Raw genomic sequence first — 23987 nt, 5'->3', positions numbered from 1 at the left:
TGTTGATACTTGCCACACGAGCTGGGGTCTTTCTGTGGCACCTGAATAGGCTAATCAGGTGATAAGAACATCTGCTTAGAGTAGGTGTTCCCAGCCAGCGTTGCTTGATTTATTGGGCCTTAGGAAAAGGAAGGGCATGCATGACATGAGATCAATTTCTAGCAGTTGCAACATGTACTCAGAAGATTCCTGGCAGAAGCCATAATACACAGATAAGGCATTGGGCTCTGGGGCATGTGCTGTATATCTCTGGCTTTCTGTAGCAGATATTATTCCTGTTGAGGTCAAGTGCTATTTATTGACAGTAGAACAAATATTATGCTAAGAAGATCAACATTGTTAGTTGTACTGTATGGATAGAGAAACTGAGGCAAAACAAGGGACTTGCCTCTGGTCAGTCACTCAGTAGGCTGGGGGGAAAACTTGGCATTAAGTCAGGTCTCCTGAGTCCCAAAGGAATGTCCTACCCTTCAGGCTTTCCTCATCCCCCAGGGGGAAGAAGATCCCAGCAGAAGTACAAGGGAGGCCAAATTGTGTCTGTAACGCTCAGACAAGGTGTATGGAGAGGTAGGCACATGCAGGGAGGAGGACTAGGGAAAGGCCTGCTGTCTGGAGTGTCCTCTGGGCTCTCTTGTTTCTAAGTGAATGAAAAAAGCCCCAACAGAAGGAGCTAGAATAAGCAGCTGCCTGAAGCATGATTTCTTTTCCCTGACTAACAGGACGAGGGTTGCTGGATGACAATACAATCCAGACATCCTCATGTAGGGTCTAATGTGCTTTGTTTCTCATGCTGTTAAACATGGACAGGTGGACCATGGCTTCTGTGCTGTTCTCTTGCTAGCAGGTGTGCTGGGCTTCACTAATCACTTAGGCCTGGTATGAGTTGCACAGCTGGGTTCAGGGTGCTGTACACACACTCAGAATCACAGAATAGTGGGGGTCAGAAGGGACCCCTGGAGATCATCTGGTCCAACCCCACTGCTCAAGCAAGGTCAGCAAGAGCCGGTTGTCCAGGATTATGTCCAGTCAGGTTTTGAGTATCTCCAAGGATGGAGACTCCCCAGCCTCTTTGGGCAACCTATTCCAACTCCTCGGAGTCCTTCACCTTTCTGTTAGGGCAGGTTATGATATATTCTGCTTGCCCTGATTTCATCAGGGCATCTCAGCAGCCTTAGGGGCTGACAAACTGCATGGCCTCAGCACCTCTTCTGCTCCACCTGGCCCTGATCCTGCACAGGGCAGAGAGCAGCACAACTCACCAGCTTCTCTGGGAGCTGTGAAGGCTCAGCACTGCTTTGTAAGGTTGTCTGCAGAGTTCACTCAAACTAACAGATACTTCGTCATCTGGCTGCAGTGAGTGGTGGAGATGAGCTCTAAAGAACAGTGATACTGTAGTTTGCGGCATCTCATATGGTTCAAGTAGGGCTGTAAGCCTCTGTCCCCAAGGATAGAGGCCTGTCCTCATATGTTCATTGTACATGGCTTCCCTGGTTTCAGGTTTTCATGATCGCTGTGACCCAAACGTGTGAAATCACTATAAGCGATCAGCCACCTCCTCGCACTGTCTCCCAGCCAGACTCAGATCTCATCCCCTCTTTTGAACCTTCCTCTCTCTTGCTCTCTGATCACCTGTGCCAGGCTTGTCAGCCTGATCACCACAGCTGCTTGTTGCATGCGTTTGGGGCTTGTGTTTTCTCAGCAACAGCTCCTGCATTTGGCTTGGGCATCTCTGGCTGGAAATCTCTGCAGGGGATGAAGGACTGAAATGACTGAACATGCTGTGTTATCCAGCTTCCTGCAAGGAGCAACACCTGCTTCTGTTGGGACCAGACACCTGTTAGTGGGGAAAAAACTCAGATTGCTGATACCTGCCAGTATCTTTTCTAAAGGAGGGAGGCAGCATCTTCAGGTTTCAAAACTGTCAGAAGCTGGTTGTCTTTCAAGAGCACTTCAGGGAAGAGAAAGAACACTTCTGAAAAACAGCATTAAAAATTAATGTGCTTTCCCATCCCCCTTCCCAGGTGTCTCACACTGCCTTTCATGTTGCTGGGATTTCTTTTGAAGCAATTGTCATGTAAAGTGGTTTGGGAACATTGGCAATAAATTTTTAAGAGACCAGATTTCAAAAGGTTCCGTTTGTCATTCAGTAAACTCTTATTTTGATAGTGCTTTTTATGGGGGGGGGGGAAGAAGTCTCCCCCACTGCTTTGTGCAGTATTCATGCAGCTAATGGGGAAATCGAGCCCAAGCAGTAGGTCTGCTTCATAATTATATGTTCTGCAGATTACTTGCTAATTGCACTTGGCATTACTTGCTAACTAAGAGATCATGTTGTACCATGTCATTTGCACCAGTTTTCCTCTCACACTGGCACTTTAAAGGAAGTGCCCATTGAGTGATGAATAATCCCAGGACTGTATTCCAAAGCCAAGAGAAAAGGGTCTGCCATGATTGCAGGATTTTTATTGCAGGATTTTGATTTTTCTCTCTATTCACAGAAACTCTTCTTTTGCCCCATCTTCTCTCTCCCTCCTGACCTGGAATTTGGCAGTGGGACAGCTTTCCATGAACAGTTCAATATGGATTGTTAGTCGGGTGAATCTGGCCAACACTTCAATTTCTCTTTTATAGGAAATCTCCATGTTGTGACATTTAGTTTCATTTGGATGTGGAAATAAACCATTTTCATCAAATTTCATCTGCATAAGAAATTCTATGAAATTTTTGTTTGACCCTTCCGCTTGGGAAACAGAAGACAGACATAGATTTTCTTGAGAAAATTTGTTCCCAAATTTGTCATCATGGGAGCTGCTATCTGCCATTGACATATTCTTGGTAGTTTCACTGTTGTTATTTTTTTCTACCTCTGAATAGCAGCAATAGATTGGGGAATTTTCCTTATAACTGAGACAGTCTATGGGAGTTATGCTAATTTGCACTAGCTGAAAATCGAGATCCAAATGAATGGTATATTTTATTTGGAAGAAAATGAATCTTTTCTTTCTAGAAGAAGTTTGCCATTTCTCTTACTCTTTTCCCATCCACAGACAGAAGTACAGCAGCCCTCAATCATCACCTGGTTGCCCTGAAGCTGCTGTTCCTAGTTTATAGGTCAGACAAAAGTAACTGAATTAAAAGCTCCAAAGTGGCTCTTAACGACCGTATTTTTTGTTCAGAAAAAAAATAGAAAGTGTTTTTTTGTTGGCAGTTGTCTGCCTTTTCAGTGTCATCTTTCATCTTTTATGTTTCCTTCATTTTCAGCCTCTTGCTCCCTGCATCATCTTGCCCGTCATGAGACAGTATAACTCTGGCTCCTCTTCCGCTCTCCTTAATTGCTGATCTGTGTCTCTTTCAATTAGGTTCTGCTTTCTTGTCACTCTCTTTCCATCCAATTTCTATATAACCAGTGACCTCCTTTAATGCTAATTCCATCTAAACCCTAATAAAAAACAATCAGGAGGTTACACAGCCCATTTGGTTTTCTCTAAAGTCTTGATTTATGTTTGATTTGTGGGGAATGGCTCATCTCTCACTCCCCATTCATAAAACCTAACCCCACCGGCACAATTTGCAGTTGTTCCATTGCTGCTTGTGTGCGTTCAGCCCTAACAGCTCAGCCTGCACGTAGGAGCTAGTCTTGCTTAGTGCTACTTTCTTAGACCCAGATGGCTTCAGAGCTCTCTTTTGGGGGGCAAAATTGTCAGCATTTTCTTTCATTGGTTCAGAAGGCATAAATATACCTCCATCACTTTGCTGACATTTATGTACCAAGGCTTTCTGTAAAAGTGTGCACTGCAGCCAGGATCTGTAGCATAGATGCACTGTTATCCCAGATAATGTAGGGCCAGGGTAATCTGACTAACAGGGAAAAAAATCCAAACCAAATCTAGGTGATAAATATGGAAGAAGAAGAACCTTGTACAGGGACATAGTCAATTCTTAGCTAGAATTAATATATTTGGTTGGATCTTGGCTCTTTCATCTAGGCCACCCCATATCTCTGCTCCATGTTCCCCAGCCCACTGGGTTAGAAGAGGGTAGCAACTGGTTTGTCCTGGCTCCAGGTATTCATGCCATGCTGTGCTGATGCCAAGCTGATCAGTTCTCCTGGAGCATTGAGGTAGGAAATAGAGTAACCAACTGCAATAACTAGCTCAGATCCTGCCGGGCATCTTAGCTCTGTCTTGGTGCTGCTTGTGTAAGTGCCAGAGTAGGTCTTGTGGAAGTGCTTGGTTCTCAAGTGTGCTGTCATCAAGAGCCATGGGAATGGAAATGCAGCACTTAGAAATGTGCAGGCTTTACCTGGCAACCCCTCAGGTCCACAGAAATGCATCATGCCCAGAAGTTAAATGGCTTTAAAGGTCATGGGAGCAGACCAACCAGATATGAATAACTGTGGTCCCCGACTCCTATGCTGACGGGCCCAAGCTGGTGCTGCGGGAACCTGCTCTAGGTGTCTCTGTGGCTCAGTCCATCTGCTACCTGCCCAAGCTGCTTGTGGAGAACTCTCCAATCTGTGCTATGCCACTACATTGTGGGTAGCATTGGCCAAGCCTCCCCTCCTCCCCTACTCATGAAACCACATTGGTGGTATTTGCCGGGAAGGAAAGTAATCTATGATGCCTAGTTAACTCTCAAAAATTTAGCAGTAGCAACATATGCTTTTGTTTGCTGGACAGTAAAGAGAGGACAAGCACTTTCAGCAAAAGCACAGATTCAGGTATTTACTGGTTTGGGTGATTTTTTTTTTCTTTTGATTGCTAAGACACTTCCTCCGCATGCATTTTTTCTTTTACAATAAACGAAAAAAGTTTGGTTTCAGGATTTTCTAAATGAAACAGTCTATTTAAGATGACACTGCAATTACCTTTTCCTTCAGTATTATTAATTAAAGTGTATATTTAGCTATCTTTCTATGTAATTTTCTGTTGATCCATCCATCTATGTCCTTGTGCAGTTTATCTATACAGGTGCTATGAAGTGTGGTTATATTACACTATTTTCTTCCATTTTGTTCTTAGATATTCAAAATGCTTAAATCACAAGCTTTCTTTTCTGTAGGGCCTAATACTGGTAAAGACTGACTTCAGGGCCCACACGGTACTTTGTTAAAAGCAAAATGAGATGTCTTTTCATCTCACTCACCTTGATGATGTCCAGTGAAGGAAAAGTGCTGACAGTTCAGAAAGGAAGGCAGATTTGGTGTTTTGTGTAGTCCAGGCCAGTGAAGGTGACCTTAGCAACTGCTTCCTCTCTTTGTATCTTCAGTCTTCTGGCTCACTGATGGGCACAGCTGAGAACACAAGTCCTTACGAGGTACTCTGACCTTATCTCTCATAACACGCAAAGGACTATTGAAGGCTGACTACTGAAGATAAAAGTCCTCCATCTGTGTCCAGACCAGCCCAACCAAATACAGACAGCTGCAGTGAACGCTTGCTCCATATAATGTCCTGCCAGTTTACTTCAAAAATGATAGAAGAGGACTTGATTTAGGCATGAGGAGACATTTCTATTTCCGTGCCTGGGCAGCTCATCTGAAACTGCCAGCAGAGATGGATCCAGACAGATACAATTCATGCCCTTCCTGTGAGAAATACAAGAGCAATACATGAGAAAATCCTCTTCTCATACCTAGGCAGGGACAGGGATTCAATCTATGGCCTAGAGGTAGATGGGTTGTTATCTTGTGACCCTCAAATCATCCCAGGTTTTCTGTTGACCTGCCAGGAATGAGCAGTATTAAATGATATAAATGCACAACTTTATTAACAATGCAAGGAATGACAAGGCAAAAGCAATGTAATTCATCAAGAGAATACTGTATAAAAGTAAAAAGCCATTTAAATGGTTTCTCTACAAGGTTATCCAGTCAGTGTATACCACATTTGTAAGTCATTGTGTATGTAAAAAATTAATGAAAGATTTAATTATAGCAGCATTACCAATGACCTTTTCCAGAATGACTCCATCATGAATCTGCAGGCATTTCAGAATTGTTTTCCAGGTTCCTAGTAATTTTGTTACAAATTAATGACACCCAGCCCTGGCAATAAAAGCCTTGCCTTGTTTCTCTAAAGAAGGGTTTGGGAAGCATTTTGTGGTTTCCTAGCAATGGCTTCACTGTGATTTGTGCCTAGAGCCAGTGGAGAAGATGCTTTTCTGTTAGTGGAGTTTTAACTGCTTACTCTGAGGAACAGAATAAAATCTATCCTGTGTAAAGGCAGTAATATAAATTACCATTCCGTGGATTAGATTGGAGAACCTCTGTTAAATTGAGCTTAGTCAGGAAACTGACTCTGTCTAAATGCCATCTGGGCTCTTATATTCATTTTTTCTCAAGGCCTTCCAGATCAGACTACTTAGATGAAAAAATCAGAACATGGCTTTTCCTGTTGTCTTCTCAGAGTAGGTTCTTGAAAACCTAGCTCTCTTCTATTGTCTTGCTTCAATGAGCAATTAAGAGCTTTCAGTTAGACCATGGTAGACAAGGTTATTGAGGCAAAACTCGTAGTACATTGTGTCCTCTTTTCCCTATATTGTCTTGATAGTTTAACTACATTTAGAAAAAAATTACTCCCAAATTTAGTGAGCAAACCAAGTAAATGAGAAACAAAGACACACGGAAGCCTGATAAGATAAATGATGGTATCTTTAAAGCAATGTGAAGACTCACCAGTTGGGGAGAGAAAAATAAACTCCCACCAACTCTTTTCACATCTCTCTCTTTGGGGCTTGCTTTTTGTTTCCAAAAGAGACAGGCTGAAAAAGAAGAACAAATCAGTTCAGACTGCTGAGGTAATAAGTATCCAAGGCTTTTTTATCCTCATCCAGCAAGGAGAGGTAATCTCCTACACGCTGTCTTCTGTCTTGCCTTTTACGTACAGCTCTTCCTAGGTCAAGCACACTGGATACAGAAATCCAAACTTGCCTACTGGGGCACTTAATGCTGAACACTTACTGAAGGACAAACACTAGCAGTTTAAGATGTTGCAGGTCTGCTGTCTGCTCAGCCCTCTCTGTTGGGCACGGCTGCCCCAAAGCAGAGGTGGTGGAGGGGGATGTGTGCATGCTCCTCAGCCACTTTGGAAAAATATCGAGTTTACAAAATATCAGTTTACAAAACTTGATGAAAGCAGGGTTCAGCTGCAATACCTAATTTTGCCCAGTCAGGGCAGGGTTTGTTCCTTATTACGCCTTGTCTAGCCTATTTTTAATTCCACAAATGACAAGGGTTTTCATCACTTCCCATGGAAACCTATTTGAGAGTCCAGCAGAGCTCCATGGATAATGTAGAATTCCCTTCCATTCGTTACACTTGCTTACTCTGATAGAAGTTCCAAACCTGCCAAGAGTTATCCTGAAATGTAATGTAACCTTCATCATGTTGGTTGGTCTCTCCATCCAAAAAGTGCCGTAGGCATCTGGTTTGCATTTATTATTGGCGAGTAGTGCTCGTAGTGTTCAGTTGCTTGCTAGCTGCTCTGCATATGAGTAGCTCTTATCTCTGAAGGCAGCATCATAATGGTTGATCAGGTTTAAGAAGCTTTTTATTAGTAGGGGAAAAAAAAGCTACCACTTTAGGAATCAGGTGACCCAGAACCATCTCTGCAGCACAGAGGAAAACATCCCTCTCTGTTCACACTCCTCTAATTACATTTAGTGTAGTATTGTTTCCATCTAAATTATAGCAATTATATACAAAGATCTTCTTTGAAATCATTTAATTAAAGAGTAGCTAATGCTCTGTGCTTTTGGAATGCTAATATATTGCCTTCTACTTAGGAAACCTTGTTTTTTCCTATTAATTATCTTTATCATAGAAGAATTTCAATGGCAGAAGGGTTTTTTTTTTAACTTTTTTTATATGGTTTTAAAAAGCAAGCAGTTCTGGTGAGTTTTGTGGCCTGCAAAGCACACAAAGAAGCTTTTTGCTCTCTTGCTGGACAGTCAGCTGGTATTCTGTCTGGGGAAAAACATCTTCCTTGAGATGAGTTCTGTGCTTGTGCATTGGCTACCTGAAGTGCTGGGTTTCTCCTGCCGTGTTATCTTCATGGTTCAGGCAAGTTTATGTGTTTGATTATGTTCTCCCTTCCTCCTACTGTTCTCTGTGTAATAAACACCCAGGTCAAATCCTGAGCGGGTATAAATCTGCTGGACTAAATGATTTCTGCCTACTATTCGGTGACTACTGAGTCACTGATTTGCAGGAATGACATTTCAGTCATGCATCAAATACAAGACAAACAAGGTTCGTGGGAGAGCTGCCCAGTCATACAATAATACTGTGGTCAAATACGCTCCCTGTAGGAGCATGTGCTGAAAGCAGCTGTGGAATAAGATGTGCTGGGAATTACTGGAATAGAGCCTCCTACCTGAGTAGAGTTTGGAAGCCTTCTGCATCCCCTCTCTATGCTGTTTCCCATTCCTCCCTTAACTGAATTCCTGTCTCCTTCCTTCTCCCAACAAGTGACCCTGCTCCCATATTGCCATGGTCTCCGTCGGTGACTGTGGCACTTCTGTTTAGGTAACCCCACGTCCAGGTTTGCAGGGTATGGTTGGCTTGACCCTGGTGACAGGAACAGGCTCTCCCTGTCCCATGATCATCCTGCCTTCTCCCATCTTCACAGCTTAGGGCATGGCACCCTCTGATTTGTGGTCTTCTGGGGTAGTTGCCCTGTCTGTGTATTTACTGGTTATTCCACTGGGGAAAGGTGCTGCTAAAACAGGGTGTGAGATGAGAGATATTGCCAGTGAGTATGATAATACTGGTCATGTTGCCTTTAGGGTACACAGAAGTGGTTTTATACTATCTAGAGTCCTGTCCTATTGGGCTAAATCTGTCCCAGCTGATAAGCCAGTGCAGCACATTTTGAATTCATTCAGAAAGTTTCAGAAACAACAAAGCATGGAAGCAGCTCCTGCTGCTTTATTCTTATATGTGTATAGCTAAGCCAGGCCTTGGAATTAGATATCTAAAAGCAAAAGGGGATGTGATGAGATCAGTCTGGGCCTCTCGCTTTGTACTGAGGACTGGTCTAAAAGACCTGGCTAGACAGGTATCAGGCGCACTACTGCAGATTTTGGTCCAGGATGTGCCCTCTTCATTGAGGAACAGGATTTATATTTTCTTCTATAGCTTTGCCTGAACCAGTATTGTTTCCCATCACTGGTGTCCCATGGCTAGGATCATACTAAAAATGTTCTCCAGACCAGACCCAGCAACCATCTACCCAATAAGTCCATGCCTACACACAAATTCTTCCTACTCTGTCTACAAAATTGTCACAATTTTCTTCTTTTATTATATCCTCTCCCTTCTTGCCAAGGTCCTTGGAGCTTGCCTCCATGATGCAGAACCCAAAAGAAAGCTGTCCACACCAAAACCACAACTCGTGCCTCGCAAAACTCTTCAACCCCCCTTCTCTCCCTGATACCCATGAGCTGAGACAAGCGTAAAAGGGAAAACCCAACTGATTCCTGAATGGGCTCTGTTTCATGAAATGCAGCACAGTGCAGATGAATTTTGGTGCAGTCTACAGTCTATGGGAAGAGTAGTTTACGCAGGGGCAGGGGAGCAAAGCCAGCAACCCTGAGTGATTACAGTGCAAATTAAGATGAACTAGAGTAAGGTATGGCAGCTCCCTGAGGGCACAGCAGGATCTGGATTGCAGTCAATGCTTGGGAGCTCAATAGAAGTTTTCTCCTCTTTTTCTTGCTTTCACGGGGAAATTTGTAAATCATCTGTCTCTTTTCCTCTTTCTCTTTTTAATCTGGAATAATTAAAACAACAAAAAAATTATTCACTTAAGCAAAAATTCATGTTAGTGAAAGATTTGGTAATGGGAAACAACGCTCTTTTTCTATCTTCTAAATCTTCCAGTAAGGGTTATATAGTAATATTTCCTGCTGCATGGCTGTCAGAAGATTTGGGCTTCATTCATACAAAATTCTTAAAATCTGGAACTTGTATTATAGATGAGTTTTTAGGTTCCTTTATATATTCGTTTGAGATGACCAAGAAGTTGATTTGTTTCAATGACAAATCAGCTCTATCATTGTGGGGTTTTCTGTTGTTTACTTGGATTGAGTTGTTCCCCCTGTCAATAAGAAGCTGTAGTTTTGTTTGTGGCTTTCAAAGTCTGGTCACCTGTGTCCCTACCCTAATTTCCTTCTATTACACACCTCTTTGGAAATCCAGCTGCAGTTGATTGAAAAGCTATTCCTGACTGAGAAAATCACAGCTGGCCAAGGGAAAAGGAAACCGTGACTTGATCGAAAACTGAGCACCCCGCAGCACTCGTGGGATGTTTCTGGATAGATGGAGCCTTTGTCTGGATACCTGATGTTATTTATTAAATGCATACTTTTGCTGTGATTTAGCTTTCTTTTGCAAAGGTGTGAACATGTAGATTCTCTTAGTATTTGTGGCGATGATACTTTGGTCATGTGTACCACCAATGCTCTTGCTGCTTGATCCCTCTCTTCCAGACACTTAAGCAGGCATGTAACCTTCCCTACAGCTAGAATGAGGGCGGTATAGTTGGGATGGGATTCAGAGAGACCTGTGTTCAGTGACCAGCTCTGCTGCAGGCATTTTGGTCTGAGCTTGGGCAGGAGCTCAAGGTGCTATTCAATTTTCAATAATCTCTTTGATGATCCCAGTTGTAACAGAGCTTCTGTTATGACAGATTTGTGCTTCAGTTTCAAATTACATTCTGAGTCTCTCTTATCCTATTTTTCAACCAGCTCCAGCCTCTTCTGTATACTGTCTTACTCAGTATGGATCTCATGTTGTGCTGGAGTTGCTTATAGAAATATGGCATTTTCATCCTGAAAATCAACTTCCTATTTAGCTAAGTGAACAGTGGACTCTGATCAGTGACTGCTGCTGATGAGTGACCTACTCAAAAGAATTAAGAAAAGTTTATAAGATTGTTTGTAATTCCACTCCTACTTGTACCAGTCTGCTTTCACCAATTAGAAGGGAAGCTGCCATCTTTGCAGGTTGCTTACTACCCATATCCCAAATAAATTAAGTCAGGTACTTCTTTTACAATTCATTAGGTAGAAAGTTTGTGCAACTAGAAAGTTCAGCACTAAAGAAACTGAGCCAGCTGAGCTCATTTTGAGACAACCAAAAACATACATGGCTTTATTCATTTGCATAACTCCCTTGCTATTAGCCACTTCACTTTCTAGAATAGTTGTTTATTGTCCTGAGTGATACCTAGCTTCCCCTGTTAGATTCAGGGCCCATTGTGCTAGATGCTGGAGGCATGGAAGACCTTCCAACACAGGCTGTACAGGAGGTCAGGAAAGGGCTAGACAATCCTAGGATGTAACAGGAAATGGGAAACAAAATGTCACGACTGAGTAACGTTTTCCTGCATCAAGCTCTAAGACTGTGTGTTGGTTTCTGCACTTGAGATTCATGATAAGTCATTTGCATAATGGAAACATATCCCTGGATGACTTTGTTTCTTTCTTTTCCCTCTCCAATGCTTAGAGTTTTTGGCCACTTCAGTCTCCGTTCGGAATGGCAGCTGGTCAAGGTGGACTACAAGTCTATCTTCAGCCGGAGGTGTAACAAAGATGACTACCAAACCTGGCACCTGCATAATCAGGTACTCCCACCATGTAGGGAGGGGATGGAGGCCCATACTCTGTGTTGCCAGTTTGGAGCATACTTGTTGGCTTTTGGGCTTTTTGCATCCATCAAGTTGCCATTCTAACCTGTTGATGCTGTATTTCCCCAAAAGCATGTGCATGAAGAAACACAGGGTCCATCTTCTTTAGGCAAATTAGGGAGATTATTAACTTCTCTTTGTATGAAAATATTCCATTGTATCAGCTGGATCTTTTCACTCTAAGTGCTCAGGGCGATGTAAAGCCTCATCTTGTGATTGAATTGTAGGAGACATTGAACTCTTTGTAGCTCTGTCAGTGACTGAGGAAAATAGTTTTCTTTCACTCTGCCTCTATTTCCCCTACTCAAAAAACAAAATAAAAATGTTTATACATCCTGCAGCTATCTGTAAATCTCTGGAGAGCCATTGAATAAAAGACAGCTAAGAAGATTAAAATATTACATTTTATTCAAGAATATATTCCTTCCTTTTCACAGACCCAGCTTATTTTCATGCTGGATACATTTAGGTCCTGAAACCACTGGAACTGAGGGAGCTTGGTACTCTTGCAGATTGCTTATGGGTTACTGGCCACCGGTATGATGTCCTGCTCCCAGCAGGGGCATTGAACTGGAGCCAGAACTATTGGCACCATGACTTTCCTGAATGAAATCCATGAATTAGAAGTGAGCATTAATTCAGCAAGGATGTATCAGATGGCTGAAGTCATAAAAGAGAATAAATGAAAATAATTTAAATGAAAGAAAAGGGAGGACATGTGAGAAACCAGGCAGCCATCTTGGAAATCAGTAGTAATGGGAAATAGAAGTATTTCAGTTAGTCATTGTCCTTTTTTTCTTACCTTTATGCAGACAAATTATTTCCACCTCAAAGAAAGTTTATAGCAATTTGCCTAAATGTCAAATGTTTCTTTTGGATTAGCTGCTCCCAGTAGTGCTCTTGGAAATGTTTGTGTGCAAAAAGTCCAGTGTAAAACGCCATCAGAATTATTTGAGAGCTATAACAAAGCCAGGTGTACTGGAGAAAGAAAAGGAGAGCCAGGACTCCTGGGTTCTACACCTAGGACCTTCCCTGTTTGGGGTTTCAGGCTTGGGCAGTTCTTCCCATAGTGGATGACATCTGACATGTGGAAGAAATCCTGGGATATGTCCACGTTGTCTTTTGAGGATAATTCTTAGGACTAGATATGTTAATGGATGCCTTCTGAAACACAGCATAACCGGATGCCTGTGATGGTTTGGCCCCTTGGCACTTTGGGCATGCGGTGGCTAGCATTCCTATTCCTGTGCTCAGCTCCTCCCAAGATGGCTTTAACAGTGTTGCTCTGGTGATGGGAGATGTGACTGAACTGTGTTTAAGGAGAAATTTGCAAAGCCACAAAAGAGAGCTAGGCTCTTAACTCCCAAATCTTCCAGTGGTAATTGGATGCTTTAATTGCCTTTAGTGTCTTTGGACAACATGGTCTGTTTAGGGCCCAGCTTCCACTGCAACTCTCTGTTTTTCTTTCTCCTCTTTCTCCTTGGCTGCTGAAGGGGGAGCCTTGTGTCATGGGAGAGAGGAAGATCTATAAAAAACGCAAGCCTGGAGCCCAGTGTTCCCTAAGTCGGGACTACTCCCGAACTGTAGTGTCTGAACCATGTGTCTGTGGCCAAGGGGACTTTGAGTGGTGAGTATGTGACTCTGGTAATTATTGCAGGGGCTGCACTCTTGTGACTTTAGCAGTGGCTGAGTTACCCGCGCAGACAGAAAGCCCTGCAGGGAAACTGGGTCTTATGCTGCTTCCTGACTTCTTTTTATAATTTCTTGGAATTCCTGGGAACTGTTTGTTGCTTTTTAGCACTGCTTTGTTGCGAAATGCACTGAAACTGCTTCTGTGATGTGACTATGCGGCCCACCCTTGTCTGATGTAGCCACTTGTTTTGCATAAATATTGATGTTTCTAGCTTAATGGGGCTATAATTTCCAAACTGCTTTAAGGTCACTTTGGGAAGCAGCTTAAAAGAAATGGAGAAAGAGCGAATCACTGTTTGATACTGCTCTTACACTCAGGGGCAGGAGTTCTGGGAACGCAGAACTCTCCAGGGTCTCTGCACAAGGAATTCTTACAGTGGACCTGTGATAGGCAACACTTGAAAGAACTAAGACTGTCAGTAATTGTGATGTTTGAACTTGAATGGTTAGAATGTCGTTTAAATAGGGTTGAAAACACCCCATGAACAGATCAGCTGAGAAAATACTTTTGTTTTTATAGTAGATTATCAGGATCATCAGCTGATGCCATATCAGTGTGATTTCATAAAGCTTCACTTATACTCAGTTCTTTCCTAAAGTGGTGTGAGGTGTGAGATCGGCACACTTATTTGGACCTGGGCCAGCTGAGACACACAGTTCTTTTCAGAACATGGACACACTGAACTACTGCAAAAATAAATAAATAAATAGACCAAAGTGTTTTCTTGAATATCGGAGTAGTTTGACTCTAAGAGAGATTCAGGGATATAGAGCAGAGATTTTCATCTTATCTGGCTGGATGTTTAATTTGTTCCTAATGCCAAAATTACATCTGAGACTCCTTAGCTTGACTCAGGAGATCTGTCCTCCTTGTTCTTATCCGGGGGACTTGCAGGATGAACAAACTTTCCTGCCTTGCAGTAACTGCCCTTAGCACTGGCATGCTTCTGAGCTGAACCAAGTACTGATCTCCAGAGATGCTTTTGAATCTGCTCTTTTCTTTGCCGCTTTCTACCTCACCAGCGTTCTCATTTCACAGTCCAGCCTGTGATGTCTTTTAAGCCTTAAGTGGAAAACTGCAGTAGCTAAATTTGCCTTAAGTACAGTTCTGCCTTGAAAAGTGACTGCATCAAAATGCACCTTTACAATCAATTGACCTGTTCCTTGCAAACACTAAGTATCATTTTTGCTTAACTTTCCAACTAAAATGAGAGAATATTGCTTTTAGCCCTTCAAAGGAAATACAATTACAGGACAGCAAGCTGGTTTTTGTTTCAGACTCTGCACTGCCAACAGAATTGTTAACTGGGTTCCAATTGCAAAATTGTTATGGCTAATGACGGAGGACCAGAAAGAACCAGCTTCAATTTAGGATGAGTTTTGATGCTAGTTTGCAGGGCTGACTCGGTGAAGGTGTTGGGCAGTAACAGTTTGAAAAAAAACCCTAGTAACGCTGAAAATAGGGTGCCAAGCTTGAGTTATGTTGAAATAAGCTGATTTTCAAGGATGGAGGGTACATTTATCTGCTCTGACTTATGATGTCTAAAGTGTGAGACAATTCTCTAGTCAGTGGCAAGATACAGGTTATTCTAGGACATGATTCATCTGCCTCCTTTTGTGTGTCTGCTTGAGCAGGGGTGGTGCTAACAAACGCCTTTTCTGTCTACTAACTAGAAGGGTCTAGACCAGGAGCTCATGGAGATACATATCCATTGTAGGTATGTACAGTTGGAAAGGCAGCTCCTACCCTTTCACTTGGTCCTTTTGAAATGCAAAGATGTCCACTCAGCCATTTCAAGCTGGATTCACACAATTACCACTTGTCCTTGGAAATTTTGACTGGCCTATCTCTTGTGTGTTAGCTGAGTGGGTCCAGTGGAGAGTCAGAGAAAGGAGGAGAGGTGGCAACTGAGGTCCTGTAAATACAGATGCGTGACCTAGGGCACCTTCTGGGCCAAGCAGAGCCCTTCCTGCCTTTAGCACACTTGGATGAAACCAACTTCCTGGGTTGCTTCATGGCCAGCAGCTGAGTACACTGGCCAGCAGATCCCAAAAGACCATCCCTAGGCTTCCAATAGCAGATTCAGGGGCTTGTTCTGGTTACAGAGCATCCCATACTAGTAGTTTCAATCACACCTGCCCTTCGAGAGCTGGGCAGGCAGACAAATGATTGTAGGAGCCCTCCAGTGCAAGCTGAGGACTCCGCTCCCTCCAGTTTGGTCACAGAGCCCTTTGCCCCCGTCTGCCTTTCTCATACTGCAGTTGTATCTGTTCCTTGCTGTTAGATATAAGGCTGATCTGAATGATCCAGGATCCCACAAGTCAAGATCAGGGGTGACTCATGCCAACCCTTACAGTCATTTCAGAAAGCAAACTCTGGCCTTTTTGACAGAGAGAGTGGCAGAAGGAACTCAGAAGTGTTATTAAAATGCTCACTGATCTTTCTTTTCCCTCCTCCTGCTTCTTTATTTACTCTGTCAAGATAGCTTTCCTGAGAAAGACAGAGCAGCAGCTGGACTTGATTATTTCCTTAACTTATGCAAACCCTGGGGCTTATGAGAAAGAAGGTAGGCAGCATGCGAGGTTTTAATATACATTTACCAGAAGTTAATGAACAAGCACAGAACCTAGAGGGCATACAGCAATGTTGTCTTTAATTTTATTAAATATTTATGCAGCTCTTTTCTTCTTTGGGGCAAAGTACGGCTCCTCCTGAATATTTTTAATTACCAAGTCACTGCTAGGCATTTTTGACTGTGCAGGTTGGACCCACTGAGAATGATTAAATTGAATGTTGAGAGAAAGAGCATTAGGGAATCTCTGAACCTTTTAAAGCAGCAGTATTTTTGCCCTCCAAAAAGTAACAGTAGCAGCCTGGGTCACTGGGGACTCAGCACAATTTTGTCTTACCGAAGCTCTTCCTGAAGACTTCTGTTGGCAATTCAGGCTCTGAAGGGGTGAAAGTTAAAACTCAGAGTATCTTAAAGGGCACAGAGAGTTTTCAATGCAGTGGCTTCTGTGATGTCTGTGTTTCCACAGAGGTTCCATGTGTTGGCATTTGTTAACTTGCTTTAGGCAAAAATCCAGGATCCCTTTTTATTCCTCCCTTGAATCCAGCCTGCCAATAAGGGATACGCATAAGAACCTAATTCAGAGCTTATTAAAACTTGCGGAAAGCTTTGGATTAATCCTATTGCTTCATCATTGTATTGGCATGCAAGGGCAGCTGTAAAAAAAAAAGCAGCTGTGTGTACTTCCACTCTTTGGTGGTCCCAGAAAACATCAGTACTCTGGATTACCTTCCTCACACGACACAATATCATGTAGTCCTTAGACTACCAAGCTGGCTGTGTTGTTTTAGCTTACTGTTGGAAAAGCATCAGCTGTGTTTTTATCACTGGCTAGTCATAGCTCGGTCAGAACAAGAAGGCATATATACCTTGACTAGTAGTTCAGAAGTGCTCCTAGTGTTTTACATTCCTAACTACTTTCTTGGGAAAAAGTGTCATCTTAGAGTTAGTTTGGTGTGTTCTGAAAGCAAAGACTGCAAAAAGCAACCAAACCAAGAGAACACAAGAAATGAAATTATTATGGATTAATAAGAAAAAATTAGCTGAGTATAATTTTCATTCTGAACTCCTGCCTCTATTTTGTTGCCAAATGAAACAAAAGTCTGCTGGTGCTTTGCAAGGTTGGTGGTCTTGGTGTTTTCAGATCTCGCTTATCTTCTAAGAAAGCGTTCCTGCCCCTTAAACTAATCAAGCACTTTATCTCTGGATGGTCCTAATCCATGATGTCATGTCATGCAGCAGAGCACCACCAGCAAACAAACGCATTGGGGAACAAAAATGTTTCCTGAAACTCCGAACTAACTCTAGTGAATGGGTACCAGGATGTGCTTATTATCTATTGTCTCCGTAGTGACTATGGCTATGAAAGGCACAGCAACAACCAGTGTGTCCCAGCCTTCTGGTTCAGCCCATCCTCCCTGTCCAAGGATTGCAGCATTGGTCAAAGCTACTTGAACAGTACTGGGTAAGTGAGCTTAGCCATCTCTTTATTTTTGGTGACCTTGTAGTAGACAAGAGAACCTAGTTGGTCCTTGTTTTCTGCATCCCACCTGACTGTTTTCCAGTCTTATTTGTGAGGTAATATTTGCAGCAGCATCTGTATGGAACATCGCCTCATTCCTCAGAGACAGGAAGAAGCACATTAACATAAGTGACAGGTAGATATTGTATTGCTATCAAGTGATGTATGATTCCTGGAACCCAGACTTGGAGCTCCCCTTTGCTGCAAAATTAAAACACGAATCAAGAAGGTCTATCTGAGCAACGTCTGAACATTTAAAAGAACAGAGTCGAGGTTTTTCACATCATTTTTCATGGAACCTCTTCCCATCTTACAGCTCTTATTTATAACAGCTTCTGGGGAGGCTCAAATGTGCAATTTTTATCCTCATAAAAAAAATTTTCCCGACATTTTCACTTTGTGTATACAATGCCTTGAGTTTTCAGAAAAGCTACGTGTGCTGGTTTCTCATGGTTTCATCCAGAACAGATGGCAAGCGTTGGTTTATTATGGTTGTGTTGTTCTGCAAATGCTGTTCCGTTACGGTGGGGTTCCTCTGAGATGTTGGTTGCACATGCTACTGTGGAACTGTCATAGTCCTTTGCTGACGCTGTGTGCTCTAAAGGCTTTGTAGGGCTGCTTCTGAGTCATGGGTCCTGCACGCTGGTTTGTTATGACAGGGTTGTTTGTGACTGGTTGATGAAGGTGGCTGAAGAAAGTGGGGCTGCTGTGAGTCTGGAGTCACTTTACCTCGGAGACACCCTTTCAACTGAAAGATTGCTATGAATATGGGATGCGATTGCAGGAGCCCTGACCAGTATGACTGCCTGTAGCCTTCTTGACAGAGAGCAAGAAGAAAATAGCTGGATTCTGGGTCTTATTCCATCCTGTGTGACCAATGGGAAATTACTAGAAGGGGTTGATCCCCCTAAACAACACCGTAAACTGCCAAGTGTCTTGCAAATTAGCTAATTTCTTTGTTTCCAAGCAGAGCCAAGTGAAAAAACCATTCCTTGAATCATTTTAAAATTGGACTGGACAAAGCCCTTGCCAGATCATTCTAAGTGCTTTCTAGCAGAATAGAGGCAGACACAATGTAATAAAAAGCATAATAAAAAGCTGGGATGCAAGGGGCAATCCTGCAGGCGCCGGGAGTTTGGGGGAGCTCTCTGGCTCTTAGCAGCACAGAGTAATTCACCTCCACAATGTGTGTCTGTTCTCAGTGGTGCCACTGAGAGTCTCTGGAGAAGGCTGGATTGTGATTTGTTTGGTTTTCTCTAGTTTAATAAAGCATTAGGTTTCTTTGATTCTTCCTCTCAGAGAGGGAATCGTGCAGGCAGTTAGTCTGTGAAAAAAGGCATACATTAATATGGAAAATCAAAACAAAACAAAGAAACTTTTCCACCCCCCTCCTGAGCCCTCTTTTTTTTACCACTTCCCAGGTACCGAAGGATTGTATCTAACAACTGCACAGATGGCTTGCGAGAGAAGTACATGGCCAAGATGGAGAAATGTCCTGGAAAAGCACCTCGGGGACTGCACATTCTCACCAGTGATGGAAAATTGGTCACGGAGCAGGGGCACAATGCCACCTTCATCATCCTCATGGAAGAGGTATGTCACTGGGTTCAGAGAAGCTTTGCAGCATAGCAGGACTAGCACCCTTCTCCTTTTAGCTGTCAGGCCAAAGAGAGTAAAATAGTGGTCAGGTGTTGATTACAAAATGCTGAACACTTCTGAGACTTAGGAGTCGGACTCAGGGCAGTAGGCTGTACACAGAATTTTTGAACAATCATATTGGGTTAGACGAAAAGTGTATTTGGCTGGTTATCTTGTCTGTCATGAGAAAGCTGATGCTGAAGAAGGATAGGAGAGCTGGGCAAGAATATGTTTCCCCATCAGGCTCCTTCCACCTCCAGCAAGCTGTAGCTCTGGGAGCTTCTGAAGGAGAGATGGTGTCTCTGTGCTTAATATTTCTCAGTTTCTGGGATGCAAAACTTCAGCACTGTCTTAGCTGAAACCTTGTTGGGAAAGTTTATGATGATTGAGGAACATTTTCAGACTCATGGGGAGCAATGAGAAAGATTCAAATGTTGTTCCTTTACAGTAGGAATTGGACCTTCCCAGTGCACCTCTGAACTCCCCAGCCAGAATCCATTTTATTTATAATGTTGCTGGATTCCCTCTGTAGCTAACATTAGGATAAATTATACCAGGCCATGCTGGTGACTGAAGCATCAAAATATTGAGACACTTCTGGTGGTCTCTCTGGGTCAGGTGTCTCAACACTGCCATCTAAGTCTCTAGTGGCTGTAACAGCCTGTATAGTGCAGCCTGTGCCACCAAGGTCTGTGGCCCAGTGGTGGGATGGATAGCTAATGCACTTGATATGTCTTTGGGCTGACAGGAAGGGCTCTCAAATGTCTTTTTGCCTCTGCTGGTCTATGATTTGGTGCCTAAAGGCATATGTGACCACACCACAAAAATCCCTGCAACTACCGCATTCCCCTACTGGCTTTTCCAGTGCAGAGACGTAYGGGCTGCTGACTACCCACAGGAAGGGGTTAAGGGAGGCTCAAGTTCAGAGCAGAAAAGACAGTGGTTTTCCTACCATGGCTTGAGTTACATCTGTTCTATGATTAAACGGAAGGGCCAGTTCACAACCTTACTTCAAGCATCTTCGGGTGTCTCAGAAGAGGCAGCCAGGGAGTGAGGTGGTACTGGAGAACCCCAAGTGCATTTTGTGATCCACTCTGTCCTGTGTACTTTGTTTGGGACAGAGCCAGACAGGTCACGTTCATGAACGCAGGAACAACAGTATCAGGACAGACTAGAGGCCTGCTTCTTCAGTATCCTGCCTCTGACAGTAACCAGTAGTGGATCTCTAGGGAAATCATATTAGAAACAGTGCAAGTGTAGTGTCCCTTCCCCTCCTAATCCCAGAGTAGCCTTTATTGGCAACTTGGACCTGCAAGAATACAAGAAGCTGGTGTAAGTCTGAGCATTCTGTCTCAGAAAAGTTTTTCTAATGATACCTTATTGCTTTTTTTTCTTTTATTAAACACACACACTTATATTAATTTAAAATCTTCTACAGAAACTAAATGCTTCATCAGGACCACTCTAATCTGACAGGGCCTCTTTACATACTTCCTCAGAGGTTCATACATGCTCTGCTTTTATTCAAAGGGGATTTCTTGTCTACCTGGCTGATTCTTATATTCTGCAGACTTGACATGATAAGACGATTTGTGTAGACACTAACGAGTGGGAGTTCGGAAAAGAACAGACATAATCTAAAAATTAGGAATCTAGTAGTAATTTATTAGGGAACTCAAGTGGAACTGCTGCATATTAAGAATGATAAACAGATGGGGAATAAGGTAGTAGTCAAGGTAGCTGAAGAGTGGAGTCGTTACAAGCCTTTACAAGACTTCAGAGATTGAAGAGGCAGCTGAATAAATAGATGAGGATCTTTGGCCCTATGTCCTGTGCCCAAAAATAAGGATAATTAGAAAACCATTTCATTGAAACAATTTTTTCTGAAGGAAAAGGATTTTCAAGTACACGTCTTCATGGGTGAATGCATATTCCACAGAGAATTTTGTGCTGAGTTTGTTTCTTAAAAGAAAAGCAATTTTAAGAGAAAAAAGAAAGAACAGTGAGATTTGAGGCAAAAATATTGCAGTCTTTCAGTGTGAACCTATGAATGTTTGAAGGCAAAAAAAAAAAAAATTAATTTTCATCAAAGTGTTTTCTGATAGGTGAAGAAAATCATTTCCCAAGAAGCCTTAATTGTTACATACCCTGCTGTCATGCAGATTCATTCCTGCCTCCCTCTGCTTCCTCTGCTCAGTCTCTTTCTTGGGGCTTTTTATTGCACCTATGTCTATACTTGCCTTCTGAGCTGAACCATAGTCTGACAAGCCCTCTGATGGGTAAATCTGTAGCCTCTGTTCAGCCTCTCTGCTACTCCAGACTCTAATCCTGATCAGTAGCTTTGCAATTAGCAGTTGGTTACTTCCCACCTTCTAAATAATGCACCTCAATATATCAGTAAAAGTGGTTGGACTTTATGCTGTGCAGTGGTAAATGAACATATCATAGTTCATGGAAAACTGATTTTCTCAGGATTTCCAGGTTTAGCTTTAGTAGTATTGTCCACAATGGTAATTCAGAATACATGTATGGCAATGTTTATGGGCAGAGAAATGCAGAGTGACTGATGATTTTGCTGTGTTTTTAGAAATACAGGGCTGGACTTTGTTTTGGACTGTGTATATGTATATAAGGAGACATGAAGAAATAAGAACTTCTTTTACTTTTTTTTTTAAATCTCAGTTTGGGCTTAAGCACAGAGAAATAATAGATTGCCAAAAATGTTGTTGTATGGAACTGTGTTCTTAATCAGACCTGTGAATCTCTCTGCACCTGACCATGCCTTTTCAGCTCTAGCTCCCCTCTGATGGGTGCATAACCCTCCCTCCCCAGGCCTAAATGATTGCTCACGTGGCAGCACCAGTTACTGATCTATTCTGTCCCCTTGTCTTCTATTTATACCATCTCACAGCTTCCCTCTTTCAGTAATTAAAAGGTGATGATAAAGCTCAGTAACAGAATGGTAACTGCAAGTGAGCTGAGAAGACAAGCAGCGACTATTCAAAGAACAAGCCCAAGCAAGTATTAGAGCTCAGCAAATCCATTAGTAGATTGCAAGACCATGTTTATAAAAAGAGATACCCACATCCACACCATATCTTTATGCAAACAATTTGACAGCTCCATTAGAGAAACACCTTTGATTCAGCAGCAATGGGGTTGTGTGCCTGTGAATATGATGGGAAGAAAAGTTCACTCGAGAACCTCTTCCTTGCCAGCAGTTGCTTTGTTTCTGGGTTGTTCACTTTCTCTGCACTAAGAGTTCCCTTACCTCTGCCTTTATGTGAATTATTTGAGGTTATATGACTGAAATACATTGTGTGTATACACACACACACACACACACACACAAGTATATATTGGATGAAATATTAACCCTGCTGAAATCAGTGGGGGCTTGGTTCTTAACTTCAGATGGCCAAAATTTCAACCACTCTCCTATCTCTGCAGTTCCTGTCACTTTGCTAGTGTGGTCTCCAGATAAGAAAACTTTCTGAAACTAGTCTTGACAGGGGGACAACTTTGAAGGAATCTTACATGGCAATACTCTTCTTCATCCATTCCACTACCCCTTGCCTGTCTGCTGAATTCAATATGCAGAGCCCCAAACTTTGTGACAGGCCTTAGTTCATTCTCTTTTGGTAGTTTACAGGCTTAAAGCAATAAAATGTGCCTCTTGAATGTATGTGGAGAGCAATGATTTTTGTCCATTTGAAATGCCTCCACTTCATTTCTATTTTAATTTGTATTCATAAACTCCAGAATATCTGACATCATATGTGGGGCTAGCACACTTCTTTTAACATTGTATTTCCTGAATACAGAGGTAGGGAAAGGAGAGAAAAAAGAGGATTAATGTGGTGTGCTGGCTTTGCATTGAAGACCCAGCTTTCGTAACTGGGTGGAAAGATCATCTGCTACTGCTTAGCCACGAGAAGTCTGTTCCTGCTTCTCTACTTCAAACCTTCTCATTTCAAATAGAATCAGATTGGGGAAGCAAGGAGGAAATAGAAAAGAAAATTGTAAGGCATGAGAGGGAAGCTACCGTGGTGGGTGTAAGAGATTTCAACCCAAGGTCACCAGTGATGAATCCAGCGCAGATCAAATTTTTATCTTCTGTTCAGTGTCTTCCACATGAGATGAGCTTGTGGTCTTAATACATTCCCTTGAGAAGTAGTTCTGAAGGATTTAACAAGCTATAGGAGCCTTTCTATCAGACAACTCGATATCCCAAGAGTGTGATTTTGTCCCTGCTAGAGAATTCTGTAGAGTGACTCAAAAAACTCTCTCAGAAGGACCTTATTGGCTACTCAATATTACGTATGGGTTTTAGTGTCACTTCCAATCTAGTCCTCTATGTTTTATTTTTGGTTTCTGCTGTATTTTTAATGTCCCAAAAGGACAGAGGTGAAAATGGAGCCCTAATAAAGTCAAATAGCAAAACTCCCCTGGATCCTGTGGAATGGGAAGGAGAGAGAGATAACACTGGGACCCCTGCCTCTTGTGGATGTCTCTATCTCTGCCAGAACCTTTGTTATGTGGTGGCACCTTTGGTCTTAGTTGCTGGTCATTTGTGTTAGAACAGCCTGTGAGCTATTTAATCTTGATTCAAGGACCTTTTTTCCTATGATCCAGCCAGTATTCTGCCTTTCTCTTGACTGTCTTGGAATGATAAGAAGTCATGATATGAAATGGGTTCATGCTACGTACGAATGTGTTCAGACCATACAAAAAATCATTTATGGAAGTGGTATTCACAGTCAGAATTTAGGCTGCAAATAAACAAGTGTTTAACCACACAGGTAAATCTGGGAACCATTCCTCAGGGGGGAAGCTGGTTCTGTCACCCCTAAAACTTTTGGGGATTGTCATGTG

At 42.5% G+C, this 23987-nt stretch overlaps 1 protein-coding gene across 1 annotated transcript in view; it reads left to right on the top strand.

The window, feature by feature from the left end:
• Positions 1-23987, top strand: part of SORCS3 (sortilin related VPS10 domain containing receptor 3) — a 337032-nt gene that overhangs the window by 289283 nt on the left and 23762 nt on the right. The window contains exons 15-18 of the mRNA XM_026069736.1: positions 11510-11627; positions 13184-13317; positions 17304-17417; positions 18896-19067. Coding sequence (XP_025925521.1) covers positions 11510-11627; positions 13184-13317; positions 17304-17417; positions 18896-19067 — 538 coding nt within the window. The remainder of the gene's footprint in view (positions 1-11509; positions 11628-13183; positions 13318-17303; positions 17418-18895; positions 19068-23987) is intronic.

Source organism: Apteryx rowi, unplaced genomic scaffold (assembly GCF_003343035.1).
Source record: "Apteryx rowi isolate R43461 unplaced genomic scaffold, aptRow1 scaffold_3, whole genome shotgun sequence".
Taxonomy (NCBI): Eukaryota; Metazoa; Chordata; class Aves; order Apterygiformes; family Apterygidae; genus Apteryx; species Apteryx rowi.
The sequence above is the reverse complement of the archived record's forward strand: the minus strand, read 5'-3'. Positions and strand labels throughout refer to the sequence as shown.